This window comes from Bos grunniens, chromosome 10, assembly GCF_055505025.1.
Source record: "Bos grunniens cultivar Pamir isolate PY7600 chromosome 10, Bosgru_T2T1.0, whole genome shotgun sequence".
Classification (NCBI taxonomy): domain Eukaryota; kingdom Metazoa; phylum Chordata; class Mammalia; order Artiodactyla; family Bovidae; genus Bos; species Bos grunniens.
This window is the reverse complement of record NC_141174.1, coordinates 15,034,263-15,052,866: the sequence shown is the minus strand read 5'-3', so window position 1 is coordinate 15,052,866 and position 18,604 is coordinate 15,034,263. Positions and strand designations below refer to the sequence as shown.

Here is an 18,604-nt window from a genome sequence, read left to right as displayed (position 1 = left end):
GCCTCACTTCTTCCCACATTCCAGCCAAACCAAGCCAACTCTTCATCCTTCTGTGGTGGAAACTTACTCTCCTGCCCCCAACCTCTTCCTCCCCCTTCTCTCCTTCCTTCACAGGCCCCACTTTATGGAAGGGGGATCATCTTTCCCAGTGATCCAGATCTGTGCTCCTGGGGCCCTGTGGTCATAACACTTAGCCATCCCCTCCCTGCGCTGAAAGTGTGTATGCAGGGGGGTGGTGGTGCTAAGTGTTGTCATTGATGGGCGGGGCCCCAGCGGAGCACAGCTAAGGGTAATGACAACCGCCGACTGGCAAGGTGTTGCAACAAACTGACACACACTGCGTTAATTCTTCCAGCAGCCCGGTGAGAGGTGTTCCCATCCGCCGGGAGGACACTGAGACTCAGAGACCAAAGGATGTACCCAAAGTTAACAGCAGAGCCAGGTTTTTAACCCAAATGTCGATGGATGGGGCCTGTTGGGTGAACATAAGTTTTCAGGGAAGTAGGGACTTTTGCTAAGTGTTGAAGGAGAAGCAGGAGGTGCAAGGAAGGTGAGGCGAATGGAAGCAATGGCCTGGCCATCGTCCTGTCGGCCTCTGCCGCCTGCCTGGGGCAGGGGAGGGGGTGGAGAGGGGGGAGGAGACAGGAACCCTGCTCCAGGCACTGTGCCTGCGTGGGGAGGAGAGAGGGCCCTGGGAAGAAGCCACTGGCAGGTGGGACAGGAGATGAAGGGATAAGGAGTGTCCACAGGCTCTGACTCAGCTGGTTCCCAGGGAGAAGGGCTTGACCTGGACCATTGCAGGATTAGGAAAAAGAGACACAGGCTCTCAGAGGCCCTCCCCGCCCCCCCGCCACCTGCTGACCCCTTCTGCCCCTGTAGGGGAGGGGGCCCCCCCAAGCACAGGTAGGAGTGGATTAAGGCACCCTGCCTTTCCCCAGCTCTGGCTGTGTTACTCAGTCGCCGAGGAAACATGGAGGCCTTTTGGGGCTGGAAGCAGCCTGCAGTCTGAGGAGCCACCTCCCGGCAGATGGCTTGGCCAGGTATTTTAGCCCCCTGGCTAAGGGGGGGAACCTAAGGCAGCTCCAGCTCTGGGACCCCTGGTCCCTGGGAAGCTCCCAGCCAGGCAGTCTCTCCTCCTCCTCCTCCCGCCCCTAAAACGATCCTAATTCCAGCATTCTCCCCCACCACCCCCGCTAGTCCCTGGGTCCCCTCGCCCCACTGGAAGGGGCATGTTGGCAACTTTCCAAGTTAAGAATCAGTTGCCTACACTCTAGGCAAACGGTGGTGATGGCTGGGGCTGGGTGACGGGGGGAGGGTGCGGGTTGCACATTTGTAGGAGGGGGTCACGTGACTGTCTGGGCTGAGACCCAGGGGCGCAGAGCTAATTCCTCTGTGTTCACATGGCCCGGCATTCCAGAGCTGCCTCTCCCTGGGTGCTGGCCGCCAGCATGGGCCCCCAGCACCCTCAGCGCCCCAGACCTGTTCTCAAAGCAGTCCGGACCTCCTGCCTGGAGCTGCGGTTTCTGAACCACTGCCCATGGTTCCGGATTTCACAAGCTGGCTCCTCCTTGCAGGGAAAACCCAGGCCTCCCTGGAAGGGTGTGCCCTGGTAGAGAGGGAGGTGTGGGGGCCGGGGGCCTGGGGAGCGTGTGAACAACCTTCAGAAGTGAGAGGGGCAGTGAGGGCAGGCCGGCGGAGGTTACTCGCTGCTCTGTGACCTGGTTGCCGTGTCTGTAAAATGGGAGGATAATAGTACCTACCGTGGGTATTTTCCTGTCAAAGGAGATTACAACAAGCAGTCTCAAAGCCTCCGTACTAAAGGAAATAGCAGACGACAAAGCCCAGCCCTCTGTGGGTCCAGAGGTTGCACTCAATACTGTTTCTCCCTCGCTGTTTTATTTAGCCACCGTTGGTCAGTCTGTCACTAGGGAAGCCGCTCTGCCAGCTACACCGAGTTGCCCTGGGGCATGGCAGAGGGAGAGGAAAGCGACTGTAGAGGAGAGTGCTGGGCACTGCAGGGGATACTTGGTCTTCATGGCCACTGCCCCCTCCTCCACACCCGCATTCCTTCCAGAGACCCCCCCCCAAGCCACAGTGAGGCTGGCGTAGGGACCCCAAGGCTGGCACCATAGTGACGTAGATTTAAGTGCACCGGTTGGGCCAAGGGCATGCACATGCACACATACACAGACACACACACACACACACACAGACACTTGCCCAGGAGCCAAAAAAAAACCTAATAGCTAATCCCTGACTGTGGAGGAGAGGACACCCCCCTGCCCCCAGACTCAGACCGGGGCACGGACCCAAGTCCACTTCCTTGCCCTGGACCTTCCTTTCTGTCTTTGGCTTATCCTAAGATCTACACCCAAGAGATATATATTATAAATCTGAGCTTCTTTGTGCGTCTAATACTGTCGAAAATACACACAAGATAACTGTCAACAGTGCTTCCCTTGTCGGAGGGGAACTGAAGGCCTGGAAGGGAAGGAGGCTGATGGACTTTTCACTGAGCGCCTGTTCATGCTGTTGGATTTTTTTTCTTTTTGCCATGTATTTGGAATACCTTTTTAAAAATTAAGATACTCTACTCTTGGGATGGAAGAATGGTGGAGGGCTTTGCTTGCTGTGCTAAAGAAACTGGACTTTATTCTGCAGGCAATGGAGAGCCAAGGGAGGTTTCTATGCAAGGAGATGACATATTAAAGGCATGTAAAAGAAATGCCCGCTGCAGAGTCCTTGCCCTGGAGTGGGCGGAGACTGGAACCCATGGGAGGCCAGTTGGGAGGTTGTGACACTTCTCTAGAGTCTGCAGTGCGGATCCACCAACTGTGGGCTCACAATATGGTGCCCCCAGGGAGGTAAGCTGTCGCAGATCATTTTTTACTGAAGTTTAGGGGTAGGAGGCAGCTGGGGGGAGACTCCTGAAGAACAACCCTGCTCCAGAATCCCTGGTTGGAAATATGGCTTGGACAGCACTGCAGTGTGTCCCTAGCACAGCGAGCCTAGAAAGTGCCCTCTCCTGGGGACAGCCTCACTCACTAGCCTTGGAGACCGTGGAGACTGGGAGATGGGGAGAGGGCTGGGGAACCGGCTCAAGCTCTGAAGCTGGGTTTCCTGGGTCCTGTGGTGTCAGAAGTCAGAGGCTTCCTGCATGGAGCAACAGAGGAGTTCTGGCTCTAGGCTGCCCTGGGCTTGAATGGAATACCAAGGATGGCCTTCATTATTTAACATCTCTGAGCTCAGATGGCATGTCTATAAAATGAGGGTCCTCACACCTTCCTCGAAGGCTGGCCTGAAGTGTGCACTTACCCAGCACCTGGCAGGCCACTTGTTTCCTAGGTGGCCAGGCAGAGAGGCGCGACAGGGAGGGGACAGAGAAGCTCCAAGTTGAAGGAAAGCTGGCAGGAGTTCAGGTCTCCCTACCTCTTATCTCCATACTCAAACGGTTCCTTATCTGACCATCTTTAAACCTTCAAAAGTTTCCAATCAGCAAAGGGGAATGTGGTGTGTGGGCCCATGGCTCAGAGGTTCAGAGCTGCAGCTGCTGCTGCTAAGTCGCTTCAGTTGTGTCCAACTCTGTGCAATCCCATAGACAGCAGCCCACCAGGCTCCCCCATCCCTGGGATTCTTCAGGCAAGAACACTGGAGTGGGTTGCCATTTCCTTCTCCAATGCAGGAAAGTGAAAAGTGGAAGTGAAGTCGCTCAGTCATGTCTGACTCTTAGCGACCCCATGGACTGCAGCCTACCAGGCTCCTCTGTCCATGGGATTTTCCAGGCAAGAGTACTGGAGTGGGTTGCCATTGCCTTCTCCGCAGAGGTTCAGAGAGGACTCCACTAATCAAGACCCACCTGATATTTACAGTCAAAAGCCTAGACACTCCTCTCAACATACCCTTCTTCAAAAGCTATAGCTGCAAAAGAGACCAAGGGACAAATGCTTGTTCCCTGTCCTCTGCTGCTGCTGCTGCTGCTAAGTCGCTTCAGTCGTGTCCGACTCTTGGCGACCCCATGGACTGCAGCCTACCAGGCTCCTCCGTCCATAGAATTTTCCAGGCAAGAGTACTGGAGTGGGGTGCCATGGCCTTCTCCGCCCTGTCCTCTAAGAGCTACTAAAAATACTGAGCCCCACCCCACTAGGTACTCTCTCACGGTTTGCCCATTTGATCACCACCTGTTCTCATAGAAAGCTCTACTTAAGCCCAATGTCCTTAATTTTTAAAAGTCCATTGGAGTTGTTCCCTATTAGGAATCTAGCCCAGGCTCTGCCACTGTGTGACTTTAGGCAGGTTCCGTCATCTCTCTGTGCCTTGGGGTCCTCATTTTTACTAGGTGGACGGACTAGACCTAGGTTCTAACCTCAAGGTCCGTGGATGGATTTTAGATGTGCGTGAACCCCTTTAAAAATCAGGTAACGTTGGTTGTGTCCCAGAAGAGAACTAGGTGGCCAAGGGGCCACTTGTAGAATGAAGACCTTACAGTTGTACTGTATTCCCCTTTGCATCTTTTGAATTTTGAGCCAAAGGAACATATTACCCATTTAAATATAAATACATAAAATTTGTATTAAAAAGGAAAGAAAATGTATGCAAGACCTTGTGTGGGGGCACATAGTTTTGAAGGAAGGATCCATCATTTTCATCAAATTTTTCTGACCCCAGAAAGGTTTAAAAACATTGTACTAGATGCCCATAAGCGTCATTCCCTGTTCCGATTTCCGTGATTTGACAAAGTATTAAGAGAAAACAAAAGTGAATTTCAGTACTCATTACATCAACAGCCTGGGCTGAATGCTTGTGAAAATGCACCCTGAAATCATGTTTAACAACATAGGTGTGCATGCCTACATGAGCTGAAGGTTTTAGATGTGAATGCCAGACTTATTTGACAGGATGAGTTGTCCTCACTGGTGGAGATCAAGGTCAAAAATTGACCCCCATCAGCCTATTCTGTCAAAGCTGTTGAACTAAGTCCTCCTTGCCCCACCCCAGTACCCACTCAAAGAAACATCCAGCTCAGATTCACTGCACAAACAATGCCTATAAATAAAAGCGATATGGATTTTTTTTTTAAGTGTTAGCCACTTTGGCGGGGAGCGGCGGGAAGGCAATGAGAAGCAGGAAATGGAGGAGGTGGGCAGATCCAGGGTGAACTGGAGATGAAGGAAGCCTAGCTCATCAGAGACCTACGTCTGAACCTCTGAAACCCACAAGAATCCTCTTGTGCTGGAGAGGAAATCACTTCCTGGGTGTACAATTGTGGATGGCGTCAGGGTGGAATCTAGCTGAGGGATCAAAGCAAGACTGGTTAAGGCAACCAGACTAGCAGCTGAATAGGTCAGAGCAATGAGAAAGGTCACAGTTTCAAAAAAAAGAAGAGCGAAGAGGCAGCCGCCATTTAACAAATGGCCCTGGGCAATGGTAAACTTTAATTAACTGCACCATTATAATTCACTTCCACTCCAAACTCCAGCTCTCCCTCTCAGCACCTCCCTCCTTCCCTTCCCCCAGGTCTCATCAAGGCAGGTTTCCTTAGTGAAACCCAACTGGCCGCCTGTGCTGGAGGCTTCGTTATTACAGCTCTGCCTCTTCTGCTAATAATGCACCCAGCCACAAGAAGGAAGAGCAAACTACAGTTCTCAGCTCTTAATGACAGGCCCCTTGTCTACCTATGGGCACTAAATCAAGGATTCTGTAATCCTTCAAGTTCCTGAAAGGAATACCGTAGCAATGAAGCATTCAGTGGCAGGTGAGCAGGAGCAGACGTGCACACAGAGGCAGGTTAACAGGGCCAACGTCCCCCTGGAACCACTGGGCAGTGCTCACCAGGTTCACACCTAGACCCCGTCATCCACACGCCCAAGGTGCCATGAGCAGCTCAAGGGCAATGGCTGCACCCACCGCACCTTCATTCACTGGTGGTTAAATCACACCAGTGACACTCTATCTCTGTATTCTCAGGCTGCTGAGGTTTACCCATTTTATGTGTGTGCGCAGTGGGAGTGGGGGTGGGGAGCACCTCAGAGGATCTTCCAGGCAAAACATGCTTGGTTTTTATTAATGAGCTTATGAGAAAAAGCCAACCCAGACCTTTAAGTGAAATGTGTGATTGGTAGCCAGGCGAGGATAGGTTTTAGAATTAACTCTTCCTACGGTCTGCTATGCATTATCACCCCCCAAGATAATTACCCCTGAGGATGAAAATAGGTTTCATGACTCATAAGCACCAATACAACACTTGGCAGCAGATGAAAATGCAAGGACACATTTGCAGGAAGCTGACACGCACATCTATTTATATGTGGGGAGATTCTTAAAGAGGTGAGACAGGCACCTCCCGAGTACCAGGATTAAGAGACTGCTGCAGATCCATCAATTGCCATTTATCCACACCCTCAAACACACACACACACACACACACACACACACACACACACACAGTCATGGTTTCCACTACTTCAAGGATGGTGGTGGCAAAGCACGAACAGAAACCAAAAGGGTTATTAACAGCAAGTCAGAACACCAACCCAATCTTCACATGGGTGTTCTGGGCCAACCAGTGATTTGTTTTTCCCCCGAACTCATCTGTACCCATACCCACCGCCCTACCCTTTGATTTGAGTGGGGTGGGGATTGCCCAGTCTCTTTCCTTATTTGCTATACCTCTGGCCTCTGCTATTCCTCTGGTGATAAAGATCTGGGTCCAGCTTACCTCCACCAGGAATGGGGTGTGGCCAGGAGTGGATTTCTGATAGCATCTGGTTTTTTGCTTCCTCCATCTCATTTTCTACTTTCCTTCCATTTAACTCTCCAGGAAAGTACAAGGTTCAAACCAGGTTTGTTTGCCTTCCCTTGGTTCCCATCTAGGCTCAATCAAGGGGCTCTGAGTCCCTAAAGGATGTTCCAGTCCCATCCCCTTCCTTCTGTACCTCACAGATGCCACCAGAAAGTTGATTAGATGAATAACTGCATTTCAACCAGTGGGAATGGGTTCTATTTGCTGTCATAAGCCACCACTGCCCCAGGAACAGGGTTTGGGTTTTTCCCCCCTTCTCTCTCCCACTCTGCAACCAACTAGGTGTTCTGCTTTAAAAATCATCGTCAAAAGCGGGGCGGGGAGGGGGGGATGTGGGGCGGTGAGAAGGAAACGTATCACGAATGAAGTGAAACTGCTTCCAGTGCAGAACTGGAAGCTGCTAGAACTCTCCTGAGTACAATGGATGTTTCCCACTTCCACAGCCCTGCTGCCGGCTCCCAACTCCATGGCACTTTTTGCTTTAAATGTACGACAACAGTGATTTCTGCCACATCTAGGAGGCAAAGCACCCCAGTTTTTTTTCTGCTTTCCCTCATCCCACTTCCTTAAGTCACAGCTGCACTGGGTATCAGCATATACTCGGGGCCACAGGGCAAGGGACCAAAAAAGCATCCCTGACAAAGTCATTTGCAGCTGGGGTGCGCATGGCGGGGGTGGGGAAGCAGAGATGCTGAAGAGTAAACAGAGATCGCTTAGTCAGCAACTGTCCCGCCCCAGAGGTGAATGTAAATAGCCTGGTACAGAAGGGGAGGAGCGGTCAGCCAGCACTGGGCCTTCTACAGAGGCCACCGCTGAGGGCTTTCAAAGGCACCGGTGCGCGGCTGTACTCTCTGTCTGTCGGAAGTAGTGAGGCGCTGTCCCTGCTGGTGCAGCTGTGCAGTCTTAGCCCTGGAAAAACACACTTGCTGACTCGGGGCAGAATTAATATCAATTGAATTTATTACAAGTTACTAAGCTCCAAGGCACATTACAGTGTTCTGTTAACTACAGAAATGTATAAAGGACAAACAGAGCAGATTCTCCATGTCTAGCATTTCGCTCTACTGTTCAAAAAGCATCCGTGCATCAATAAAGCAAAAACAAAACAACACGTGAAGATCCAACACATTCAGGTCAGTAGAAACAAACCAAAAAACATTTTCCCTCACCAACTTGCAACAAAAAACACCCACCCACCCCCAACACCCCCCTTACCATTTTGCAAAGGAAACAGAAAACAAAAACAAAAACAAAACAAAAAAAAACAGAACAAAACTGAACAAAATAAAGTGAAGACTCCAACACTTGGGGCTGTTCAGAAAGAAGCTCTCACCATTTTATAGCATCATTTTTTTTTTAGGCAGCAACACTGGCCTTGGCAAAAAAAAAAAAAAAGTCACTTTCTTTTGTGTGTTTTTTTTTTCCTTTCAGTGAGTGCATAACATTTACAAAAATACACACCAGCAGCAGTCGTTGCTAAGGGCTATTACTTCTGTACCTAGGCAAACACTCTGCCACCAATAAATGCTAACGAATATGATGCAAATGACCCAACCAATTATTATACTTAACACAAACCAGCTTATCCTTCAAATGAAGAAGTTAACATACCTTTGTTTCAAAATATAGAAACATACAACGAAAATAATGTCTATACATAAGACTAACTTTTTGCAGTTTGTTATATTCACAATTCTACATCTTGGGCGCGAAGGGGTGAGGGGGGCGGTCAAGGGGTTGGGGAAGGGGCCCTCTGGACAGGAGGAGCTGGTCTGGGGCAAAAGGGGTGGTTATCTTCTGGTTCAAGGGTCTCTCTCCTTTTTCACTTTAACATCCCCAGCTAAGATCGTCGCGATTTCGCCCTGCATGAAGGCCCAAGGTACATTCGACCCGACTAGGGGACATTTCTCTCCGCTGGGGCAGTACACCTCGCCGGTAGCCCCCTGGGCCTTGATACTCTCTCTAGAGCAAGGGAAGCAGAATTTGTGGCTGGGAACGGAGGGGCACTGGACGAAATGCGTGTCCTCCAAACGTTCGTGGCAAATGGTACAGCAGAGGGGCCCGCTGTTGGCCATAGGGGAATCCGGAATGTTTTGGGGATGCACTTGGTCCATGCCCGGGTGGGTGCTAGGCGGCGGGGGCGCCACCTGTAAATTCAGGTCCCCGTTCCGCGACGTCAGGCGGCGCTGCCCGGGTACGGAGGCCGGTGACACCGGGCTGCTGCTGTTGCGCCGCGCGGAGGCCGTGGTGGAGTGCACCGAACTGCCGTCCTTGGGCGAGTGCGCCGTGCCCAGAGTGTCTGCCACCGACATGAGGGCGGCCATGGGCGACGGACCGTTCTGAGGGGCTGACTCGGGCGGGGTGGTCCGGTTGGAATGGGGTCCCAGGGGTGGGGGCGGCGGGGGCGGCCCCCCTGCCGCGTGCCCCGGCGCCGCGAAGCCCCCGGCCGACATGGTGAGCTTGAGGGCCTCGCTCTGATTCGCCATCCACTGCTGCCTCTGCTGCTCCTCGCCCAGCTTCAGCGCGCCCTCGGCGGAGTCCGGGGGCTCGGGGGACGCCTTCCTCTTGCGCAGGCTGGCGGCTGCGCCCCGGCCCGAGGGGGTGGCGGGCGGCAGGGCCCCGGTCCCCGGGGGTGCGCTGGGGGCGCGGCTTAGACTCACCAGGGCCGTGGGCAGCATGGGGCAGCTGGCGTCCAGGTAGGGCTGGGGCAGCATGTCGGCGCCGGGCACGCCCTCCTTAAAGAAGCGCACGGCCTCGGGAAGCAGGTCTCCAAGGAGGCGCCAGTCCCCGGAGCCGTGCTTCTTCTCATACTCCAAGTACTTGAAGCCAGAGGAGAGACCCCGGCCAAAGTCCTTCATACAGTCCTGGTACATCTGCTTGGCCACCCCGGAGGCGCTGGAGTACACGTTGCCCGAGCCCGTGGGGTACTCAATGAACAGCTTCAACTCGTAGTCCATACCGGGCTTGGAGACGGCGTCGAAAGCGAAGACGCGGCCCAGCAGCGAGTGGTCCTTCTTGAAGCGCACCTCGTAGGGCGTGCAGCCGGCCAGCGTGAGCAGCGTGTCGCGGACCATCTTGGGCTTGTTGGCCCACTCCTCCGCGCGGTTGCGCAGGCTCTCGCTCAGCTCCGCCAGAGCCTCGGCGTTCCGCTGCTTCTCCTTCAGCTCGCGTTCCTGGTCGGTGCTCGACACCGAGCCGGGCCTCTTGCCGCCAGCACCCACGCCCACCTCGGCCACCGACGACGAGGTCGAGGACGCCGCGGAGGACGAGGCGACCGAAACGCCGGGGGCACCCCCGAGGCAAGCGGGGCCCCCGGGGGCCCCTGGGGGCGCAGGCGTCGGGGGCCCACGGCTGCCCAGGGCGTGAGGCGGCGGCGGAGGCAGCACCGGAGCGCTGGCTGGGCCGTTAAGCAGCGTCTGCGGCAGCAGGTTGGGGGGTACGGTGAGCTGGGGGCCTCCGCCACCCCCTGGGTTAGGCAGCCCTGCCACTAACCCGCCGTGCGTCCCGCGCCGAGACGCCACCGATGCCGCCGCCGAAGAAGAGTTGGGGCTCTGGCGGTTCAGCTCCGGGGGTCCCTCCTCCGGGTTGGGCTTGGGGAAGCCGTTGGGGCCCCCCAGGCCGTTGGGCAGCCGCGCGGCGTGGCTGCTGCTCCCCAGGCTCACGGGCGGTGGCGGGTACTCGAAGCGGCTGCGTTGTTCCACCGCGGCCGCGGCGGCCGCGCTCAGGCCATAGCGCTCCAGGCCGGACGGGGCCGCCAGAACCGCAGCCTTGCTGGAACCATCGACGTGGTTGAGCTGCTGCTGCTGCTGCTGTTGTTGCTGCTGTTGTTGCGCGGCGGCCGCAGCCGCTGCAGCTGCCGCCGCCGCCTCCTTAGCCGACAGAGCCACCGTCTTGACCCCGACGGGCGGCGGCGGCCCGGGGGAGCGGCCGTCCTGGAAGCAGCCGTGCGCCCGTTTCAGCTGGCGCGCTGTCTCAATTACAAACTCGATGCGATCGGCGCCCTCGTAGTTGACGCAACCACGGCATACGGGTTCCGAGAAGTCCCAGATCATGGCCCAGGGCATGCGGGGCAGATCGCACAGGTAGCAAGACTGTCTCCGAGACGAGGACACCTGCGCCGCCGACATGATGCCGGCCCTGGGGAAGGGAGGCCCCCTCCCCCGGCCGAGCTGTCTCCGCGGCGCCTGCTCCTCCCGGAGGGCCGGCCGGCTAGGGCAGGAGTCCGGCTGCGGGGGGAGGAAGCGGGGGGTGGGGGGGGGCGAGAAAGTTCTGCCCCAGGGGCTGGAGCGAGCGCTAATGTCCACCGCCGGCGACTCCACCGCCCGGGCGGCAGACGAGTGCAGCCCGGCTCCTCGCCCCCACCTCCTCCTACTGCGGCTGTCTCGTCGCGAGGTGAGCTCCGGCGCCTTCTTCCTGGTGTCGCGGACCCAGACTGGAAGCTCCGGGCCCGGGGCGGGGGAGGGGGCGAGGGTGGCCGGGTGCTGGCGGCCGTTGGCTCTTGGCCCCCTCCCCGGAGTATAAGCTGGTGCGTGGAAGCTCGCAAGGGGTTGTCTCTTCCTCTCCCCTGGTTGGCGGGGTGTGGGGGGGGGAACCCCCTACGACCTGCGTCCTCTCCCCTCCAGGCTCCCCGGGACGAAGGCTAGAGGGTGCAGTGCCACCCGGCGCTCGGGTCCAATCTTGCTGAAGTCGCGGCTTCCCCGGAGGGTCGGGGGAGGAGCTGGCAGCCGCGAGGCGCTTCTCCCCCTCCGCAGAGGTCGGCCGGCCGTTCCGCTGGCGGCGGCTGGGCGTGCACGGCCGCGAGTGCAGCCGCCGCGGTCACTGCTTCCAGGACGCACTAGAGCCGAGGAGAGAAGGCGTGCACGCCAGCAGGCTCCCGCCGCCGACCCCAGCCCCTCCACCCACCCGCCCGCCCGCCCCGGGCCTGGCCGGCGGCGCCGGGGGGCTCCCCGCAGCTGGCGGCGCTCACGTTGGCTGCAGGGCGCTCGCGCGGCGCCTCGGCCCGGGTCGCATCCCTTTCCCCGCTAGCGCTCGCCCGGAATGTGGGGTTGTGATTGTTAAAACTCTACGTTCCGGAGGCGCGGCGCGGCGCTCCCGCTCGCGCTGCGGCTCGCGCTGTCCCGGGCTTGGCCGCGCGGGATGCCGCCCGGGCGGAGCGCTGACGTCACCACCGCGCTCTGCACCAGTTCTCCCCCCACCCCGCGCCGCCCCTCCCCTTTACACTTCCTCCGTGGAGCCCACTTGTTGCTTGGAAAAGCGCATGCGCGGCAGGCTGCCCAGATTCCTCCCAGTTGGCCCCTCCTCCGCGCCGCCGCCCTCCCCTCCCCCCCGGCCTTGCGCGCGCGCGCGCGCGTGTGTGTGTGTGTGTGTACAACAGCTGAGGCCCGGCGAGCTGATACTGGAAGTCCAGGGCTGGGGCGGGGAGGGGGGTGTTGGAAATTAAAACAGACGATGACCTTTCCTTTCCCCGTCCGGCTTTCCCAAGTTTAAAACGCTTTTCAAAACCACGAGCGTCGCTTCCGATCCCGCTCCCCACCCCATCCCCGCCGCCACCCACCCCACCCCCCGGACAGTGAATTTAAATGTGTCCTGTCTCAAGGTTTTTTTCGCTGTGAATTTCATAATATAAAATTTGCATATTTCATCTGCAATCAAACCTCTTTCCCCCCATCCACGCCCCCCCCCGTGTGAATGTTACACTCATTACTACCCCTGATGCCGAAGCACCTGCAAAACTAGCTGTTCTCCAATTTTCCAGAAACTGCCTTTTCGCTTTTGTTTTTGTGCCCTGGTATAGGAACCTGAGCTTCAACGACGGAGCTAAAATGAATTCAGGGTGAGATACCCCTCCCCCCAAGCCGCACTCTTTAAAAATTTTGGCTGAGTGTCTAAAGAAGCTACGAGCACCCCCGGAGGCCTTTAAGGAAAACAGTCTACTGGCTGCGCACAGCTGCAGTTGGGGGCAGGGAGGGGGAGGTACTGGAGAGACCAAACAGGTGAGTGGTTTTCCCCGGTTTGATAAAAAGAAGGTGGGGACAGTCATTTAATAATATCGATAGAGCTTTGTAAAACACCGCCGCCGTTTTCAAAATTCTTTTCTCTGTGCTGTGATTTCATTCCATAGGGCCCCAGAAGGCTGAGCAAGGTCATGATTTCTTTTCGGTTACAAGATCACGTCTCATCATTAGTGTTTATTGCGAAACAGATATGATGGTCAAAGGGGCATTTCCATTGATTCTTTCAAGTATCGGGTCTACTTAAAATTTTTTTTTTCTCTATGAAGACTAAGGTAGTCCTGGGCAAGGCTGGAGAAGGGTGGCCATGTAATGGAATTTCAGATTTTGGAGTCTGACACACTTCGAATTTTCTCTTACTGGCTGTGTGACCTTGAGCTATTACTTAGCCTAACATAACCTCTGTTTTCCATCTGTAAAATGGGATCCGAGCTCCCAACTTAATTAGGAATGTTTGAGCTGTTATTTTACTTCTTGTTATAACTCATTTTGACTTGCTGTGGGTCAGACACTGTTAGGTGGTTTACTTATATTATCATTAAACCTTCAATATTATCTACAAGGTAGATTCTACTACTAACTGTGTTTTACAAGCTCAGAAAACAAGGAGGTTAAATAACTTGTCCAAGGTCACACATCCATGAGAGACAGAACTGGGATCTGAATACTGTAAATCTGTTTTGAATGCTGCTTTTGACAAGTTTAGGTTCTCAGTGGTATTTTGGAGTGCTTAAAATTTCCATCAGTGTGCCCCCCACCCCCAGTTTGTTACATACAATTCTCATGTAAAGTGCTATGCAAATACATCTTCATAACTGCAGGGCACCATCCCCTTTCAAATAGATTGTGCCATTTACTTCTTCCATAGAAGCTGTGGACCTGCCACTGCCAGAGACTGTAGCATAAATACGCCACACAGTGTGTGGAACAGTGTCAGGTATACAGGAAACTGTAAGTGCTGGTTAGTATTGATATTGATGGTACTATTGCTGATTAAGGTATAGAAATACTTTGTAAATTACATAGAACATAAGGATCCCTGCTTTTATCACTACTAGTACTACTAATTGTAAAAAAAAAAAAGTTCAGCTGAAGCAACAAGAAGTATTTTGATTTTGACGCTTGACCTTCAGAACCTGTTTTCCCCCATTCAGCCCTCCCCAGCACCCTGATATTCCACTCATTCTGGGGTCCTAGGGTGCAAAAGAAGGTGAATTTTTAAGAATAGGGAGAAGGGGGGGAGGAAGAGCCCTAGGGAGCCCCTCTTTCATCTCAAAAGCAGTCAGATTTCTGTTTCTGCAAAACAGTGAGCTCACTGTGCAGTCCCCAACAATAATAAACTTTCGCAGGCCGCTGGCTCCCGGCAGTGATTCCTCTGTAAAGAGCTGCTGGAAGCATTGCCTCACCCTCCCAGACTTCAACCCTCCCCACACCACAGCTACCCTGGAGTGAGTCAAAACACAGGGCTAGGAAATAGAGCGACATTCCCACCAGCCTGGGGCTCCAGGCTGCTTAGCTTTAGCTTGGCTAGTTAATCTATGCCTTTATACTTATTCAGCCTATCCCATTATTAAACCAAAAAATACTGAAGAAAGCAACTTAGCCCCAACCCTCTAGCCAGGCTGCTAGAGAAAGCAAGTCGGATTCTGTGTCATAGTGCTATGTTTGGTATGCACACACATATGTCTCCATCTCCTTGTCTGCCTTTGCTGTTACTAAAGAAGATACACACACACACACATATATGCCGGGTATCCTCAGACACACCAAGTTAGAAATAAACATGCATTTAAACAAACTTCCATTACAGTCTTGTAATCCTTTAATTTAAAAGGCATAGCTCTCTTGATACTTTTCCCCTCAAAGAATCATCATCACTGAAGGTGATAAATTTCATCTTAACCACTTGAGATAGCCCTGTTTGGGGATGTGTCAGTGATTGTGAGAGGCAAGAGTATCAATATTTTGGAGAGAAATTTCCCTTGGAGAATTGTATGTGACAATATTGCCTCCACAATGGGAAGTAATTGAGCAAGGTGAGGGAAGGGGGGCTTCTACCTAAGACACTAGGTGGAGAGACCCACAGCTGGGACAGAATGGTTGGGGGGCGGGGAGTGTCTTGGAGACTGGCCAAGTCAGGGGTCAATCTGGCGCAAGGGGAAACTCCTGCAATTTCCCAAAGTTTCAACTGTGGCTGGTCCCCCCACACCACCCGCAGCTTGGCATCTGAGCTGGCATCCTCGGAGGACCCAGCTTTAAAACTGGAGCAAAAGGTCAGCTCTCCACTTGGCCTTTCCGGAGGCGACACCTCCGCTAGAGGTGAGAAGGTTGCAGCTGGATCCATGCACCTCGAAGCTCCCTGCAGTCTCCTCCTGTCCGCGCCCCCGCTGGTTTGTGGCAGAGTCAGGGGAGACGGGGAGACCCTGTCCTGGCATCCTGCAGCCAGCTGGCTCGGCCGAGGAGGCCCGGGCTGAACCTCGCGTCACCCCACTGCAAAGTGCGGGCCAAGCTCTCAGGCAAGAGAAAGGCCTTTTTTGGTAACACTCAAGCCAGCAGTCAGCAGGACCCATTTCTTCGGCCCGCTAGAGCCGCCTCGAAGTAGATGAAAATAAACGTGTGGGCTGGGCGCCCCCCATCCCCAGGCCAGGAACCCCCACCCTCAACCCCGGGGGCTGGAGGAGAGGGAATCGGGTCAGCACGGTGATTTACACATGTACTCCCAGGCCGGTTCCGTGACGGAAGTATTTGCCTTTTCCTAAAGGATTAATCCTGGTATTTAAAAAAAAAAAAAAAAGTTAATTTAGGCCAGGGCATAGGGTTACGCAAGAGCCACTAGATCGTGAAATCCCAGGAACAACGTGATTCGCTAAGAGCCCCGGGGGGAGGGGAGGCTGCACCGCCCGCCGGGACCTGCCCAGCCCCAGGCGCGCGGGCAGCCGGGCGCTCCGTGCAAAACTGGGTGGAAGGGAGAGGAGGACGTAGTGCTTGGTGCTGGCGCGGCGGCCGCAACGAGCGATCAGATCTCTTGACTGCTTTCTTCCTGAAGGGGCGGGGAGCAGGGAAGAGAAGAAAGGCGCGGGGCGGGGGAGTCGCGTCTGGTTCCTGCCTCCTCCCCGCTTCCTCTCCTGGCCAGCGTGCCAGGGCACGGGGGGGGGGGGGGGGGGGGGGCAACGCTGGCTTTAGCAAAAGCGCGTGTTTTTTCAGGTCCCCAAAATCAAGGAACCCTGGAATGAGCCTTTCAGGGACCAGCTCTAGAGGTTGGGGAGGAGGAAAGCGCCAGACAAGGGTGCTATTCACCGATCCGTTTGGGTTAAAACAAACACCCACACACCAAGGAGTGGGGTAAATCGGGAAGGGGGGCTTGGAGGGCGAAAGTGGGCGGAGAGGCGGGCGGCGGGCGGTCAGGACCACAGGTGCTCAGACCCTCCCGCCCCATCCCGCGTGCGCCCGGGGCCTGAGCAGGGAGCCAGCGTGCCCGCGGGTTCCCACCGGCCCACACCAGATACCGGGGGTTTCCACCACCGGGCTTCGGAGACCCGTCGTCGCCGGCGCTTTCCTGCCCTGGGGCTGCCAGAAGGCGGGGCGTCAGAGCGGGAAGCCCTCGCGGCGGCCTCACTGTCCTCGGTCAAGTCTGGTACCAAGGGCAGCCATCAGTGCTGTCCTCGGTTGGGGTGCATGGGCTAGGAACATCGCCAAGTATTTGGACTCATCTTGCTTAGCTAGGCGGTTCAACCTGCAACTCGGGAGAGAGAAAGAGGAGGCGCTTAGCATTTAGTATATACTTAACATTATGATGTTCCACTTGGACTTGGCTGACCCTAAATAGCTCTGTGACCTTGGCCAGATCACCTGACCCTGTATTTCTTAGTCTTAGGTATAATTGGTCTCACTGGCCTGTGTGGAAGATAAATATTATAATGTACTTAATAAAATGGAAGCGATTATGAACAATAGAATGACCAGCAGTTGTTGAGAGCTCTGAAATGCCTTCCCAGACATTATCTCACCAATCACCACACCAGCCTTGTGACTTAGGTGTTACTTTCAACACTCCTGTGTAGGTCAGGAAAGCACATCCAGAGCTAGTCTAGAATTATTGAAAACCAGGTTCTCTGGCTCTAAATCCAGTGTTCCTTCTTCTGATCCAGTGGTGCCAGCCTTTTTTGGAGGGTGGGGGTGGGGGTACCCTACCTGTCTGTAAGAAACTGCAAGAAGGTTAAAATGTCTCTCCTGCAGAAATTTCCAGGTGAAGAATGCCACCACTGTGCCCGTAGATAGGAGATTATGCATAAATTAGCACTAGTTCTGGGGGAGTTAAAATCAGTCACCATTCGTCTTTGAGCAAAATTGTGTAGCCATGATTCCCAGGCATCCCCTGAGACCTTCCTGGGTATTCTATACCCTGCCTCTAGGTAGAGGTGATGGAGGAAAATCTGAAGCTGTACCACATGCTGAAGTATTTAGGAACTTCCTGAGGATAGCTATTGATAGATTTTAAATGTCCACACCTGAGAAGGACCCCCAGGCTGCATGATGAAAGAAGGAAGTGGAGAAGATCCACTTAATGGTGAGAGTAACCTCTTTCCAAACCCGGACGTCAAGTAACAAACCTTTGCTTTCACCAGATTCAGGTAATACGGACTCTGTGTGCAGCCACCCAATAGGTACTGTCCTGTACTCGGTCTGGGGGGGCCGCTTGATGACTATGGCAGGCTACTCCTCAAAGCACTTCTAGCATAGGAGAGGCCTGTACCTTGATAATCAAGCCTGGCATAGGTACCACAGGAGCTGGAAATCAAGGGAATAAGATAGCCCTCAACCCTGACGCATCTAGAGGACCGCCATCTGGATAACCTCAACTTCCCTCTCTGGCCAGACCCAGAGGATTCAAGCCTGGCGTGTCTGGATGAGTGTGAAGCTATTCTCATCACTTACATTTTGTTTAAAAGCTGAAACTTGGGTGCCAGAGGGCCTAGTGGGTTTCCATCTCCTAGCTCCTCAACGTGTGCCCTTCCATTGCCATTCATTAGGTTACTCAACTATTTAGAGAATACTTTCTCAGCCCTAGGAATCTAATGATGAATGAAAACAGACTGACTCTAGCCCAGAATCTAGAAGCTTCCATTTACTCCTAGGTGTCTTAGTTTTCCTGAAGAAAAAGCCCCAAAGTCATCAGAGACAGTGCTTGTACAACACAATCCCACCAGCCACATGACTGACATACAGCAATCTGTTTATTTCTCGAGGCCCAGTTTCCTCATCTGCCAAATGTCGATATTACCTGTTTTCCAAACTTTGGGGGCTTACAGTGAGTATCTCTATTTTAATACCTAGGGGTGTAGAAAGTCAAGCCATTGTCAGGAATCTCCTTTCCAGCACAAAATCTTTCTAGGTAAAATAGAAGAATTGAGGCCTGATCCATACTCTTCAGTCGTCCCCCTGGCCAGCTCAGCATCTCTGTTTTTCTGGGCTGATGGACAAACAGTGACTGCCTCTGGACCTAAAAAATAGGAGGAGACAATGGCCAGGGTAGGCTGTCTCCTCATCTCTCCCAGACCAACAAGGATTTCCCATCCCCAGTTCCTGATGCTGCCGAAGCTCGCGGCAGTTGGGATTTATTGGGGGCTTTTACTTTTTTGTTTTGGTCAATTTGAAATGAAAAGAGGCAATGACCTCTTCTTTAAAAAACAAAACTAAGCAGGAAGTGTGCTGGGCCTTAGTGGCAGGGACTAAGGGTGTAATTACAGGTTTTTTGTTCAGCATTTTCATGTAATTAAATCCAAAGGAAAACGAG

General features: G+C 54.0%; 1 protein-coding gene across 2 annotated transcripts; it reads right to left on the bottom strand.

Annotated features, from left to right (window-relative positions):
• Nucleotides 1-7,741: 7,741 nt before the first annotated feature.
• Nucleotides 7,742-18,305, bottom strand: IRF2BPL (interferon regulatory factor 2 binding protein like). 2 transcript variants are annotated; one of them, XM_086318906.1, is made up of 2 exons: nt 18,141-18,305; nt 7,742-16,543 (listed from the first exon to the last, which is right to left on the bottom strand). In XM_086318906.1, the coding sequence occupies exon 2, from the start codon at nt 10,924-10,926 to the stop codon at nt 8,602-8,604; it is 2,325 nt and encodes a 774-aa protein (XP_086175032.1). In that variant the 5' UTR covers nt 10,927-16,543; nt 18,141-18,305; the 3' UTR covers nt 7,742-8,601. The 2 variants fall into 2 exon arrangements, with proteins under 2 accessions (XP_086175032.1, XP_086175031.1); XM_086318905.1 differs by lacking the exon at nt 18,141-18,305 and having other exon boundaries at nt 7,742-15,579; nt 16,317-16,792.
• Nucleotides 18,306-18,604: the final 299 nt, after the last annotated feature.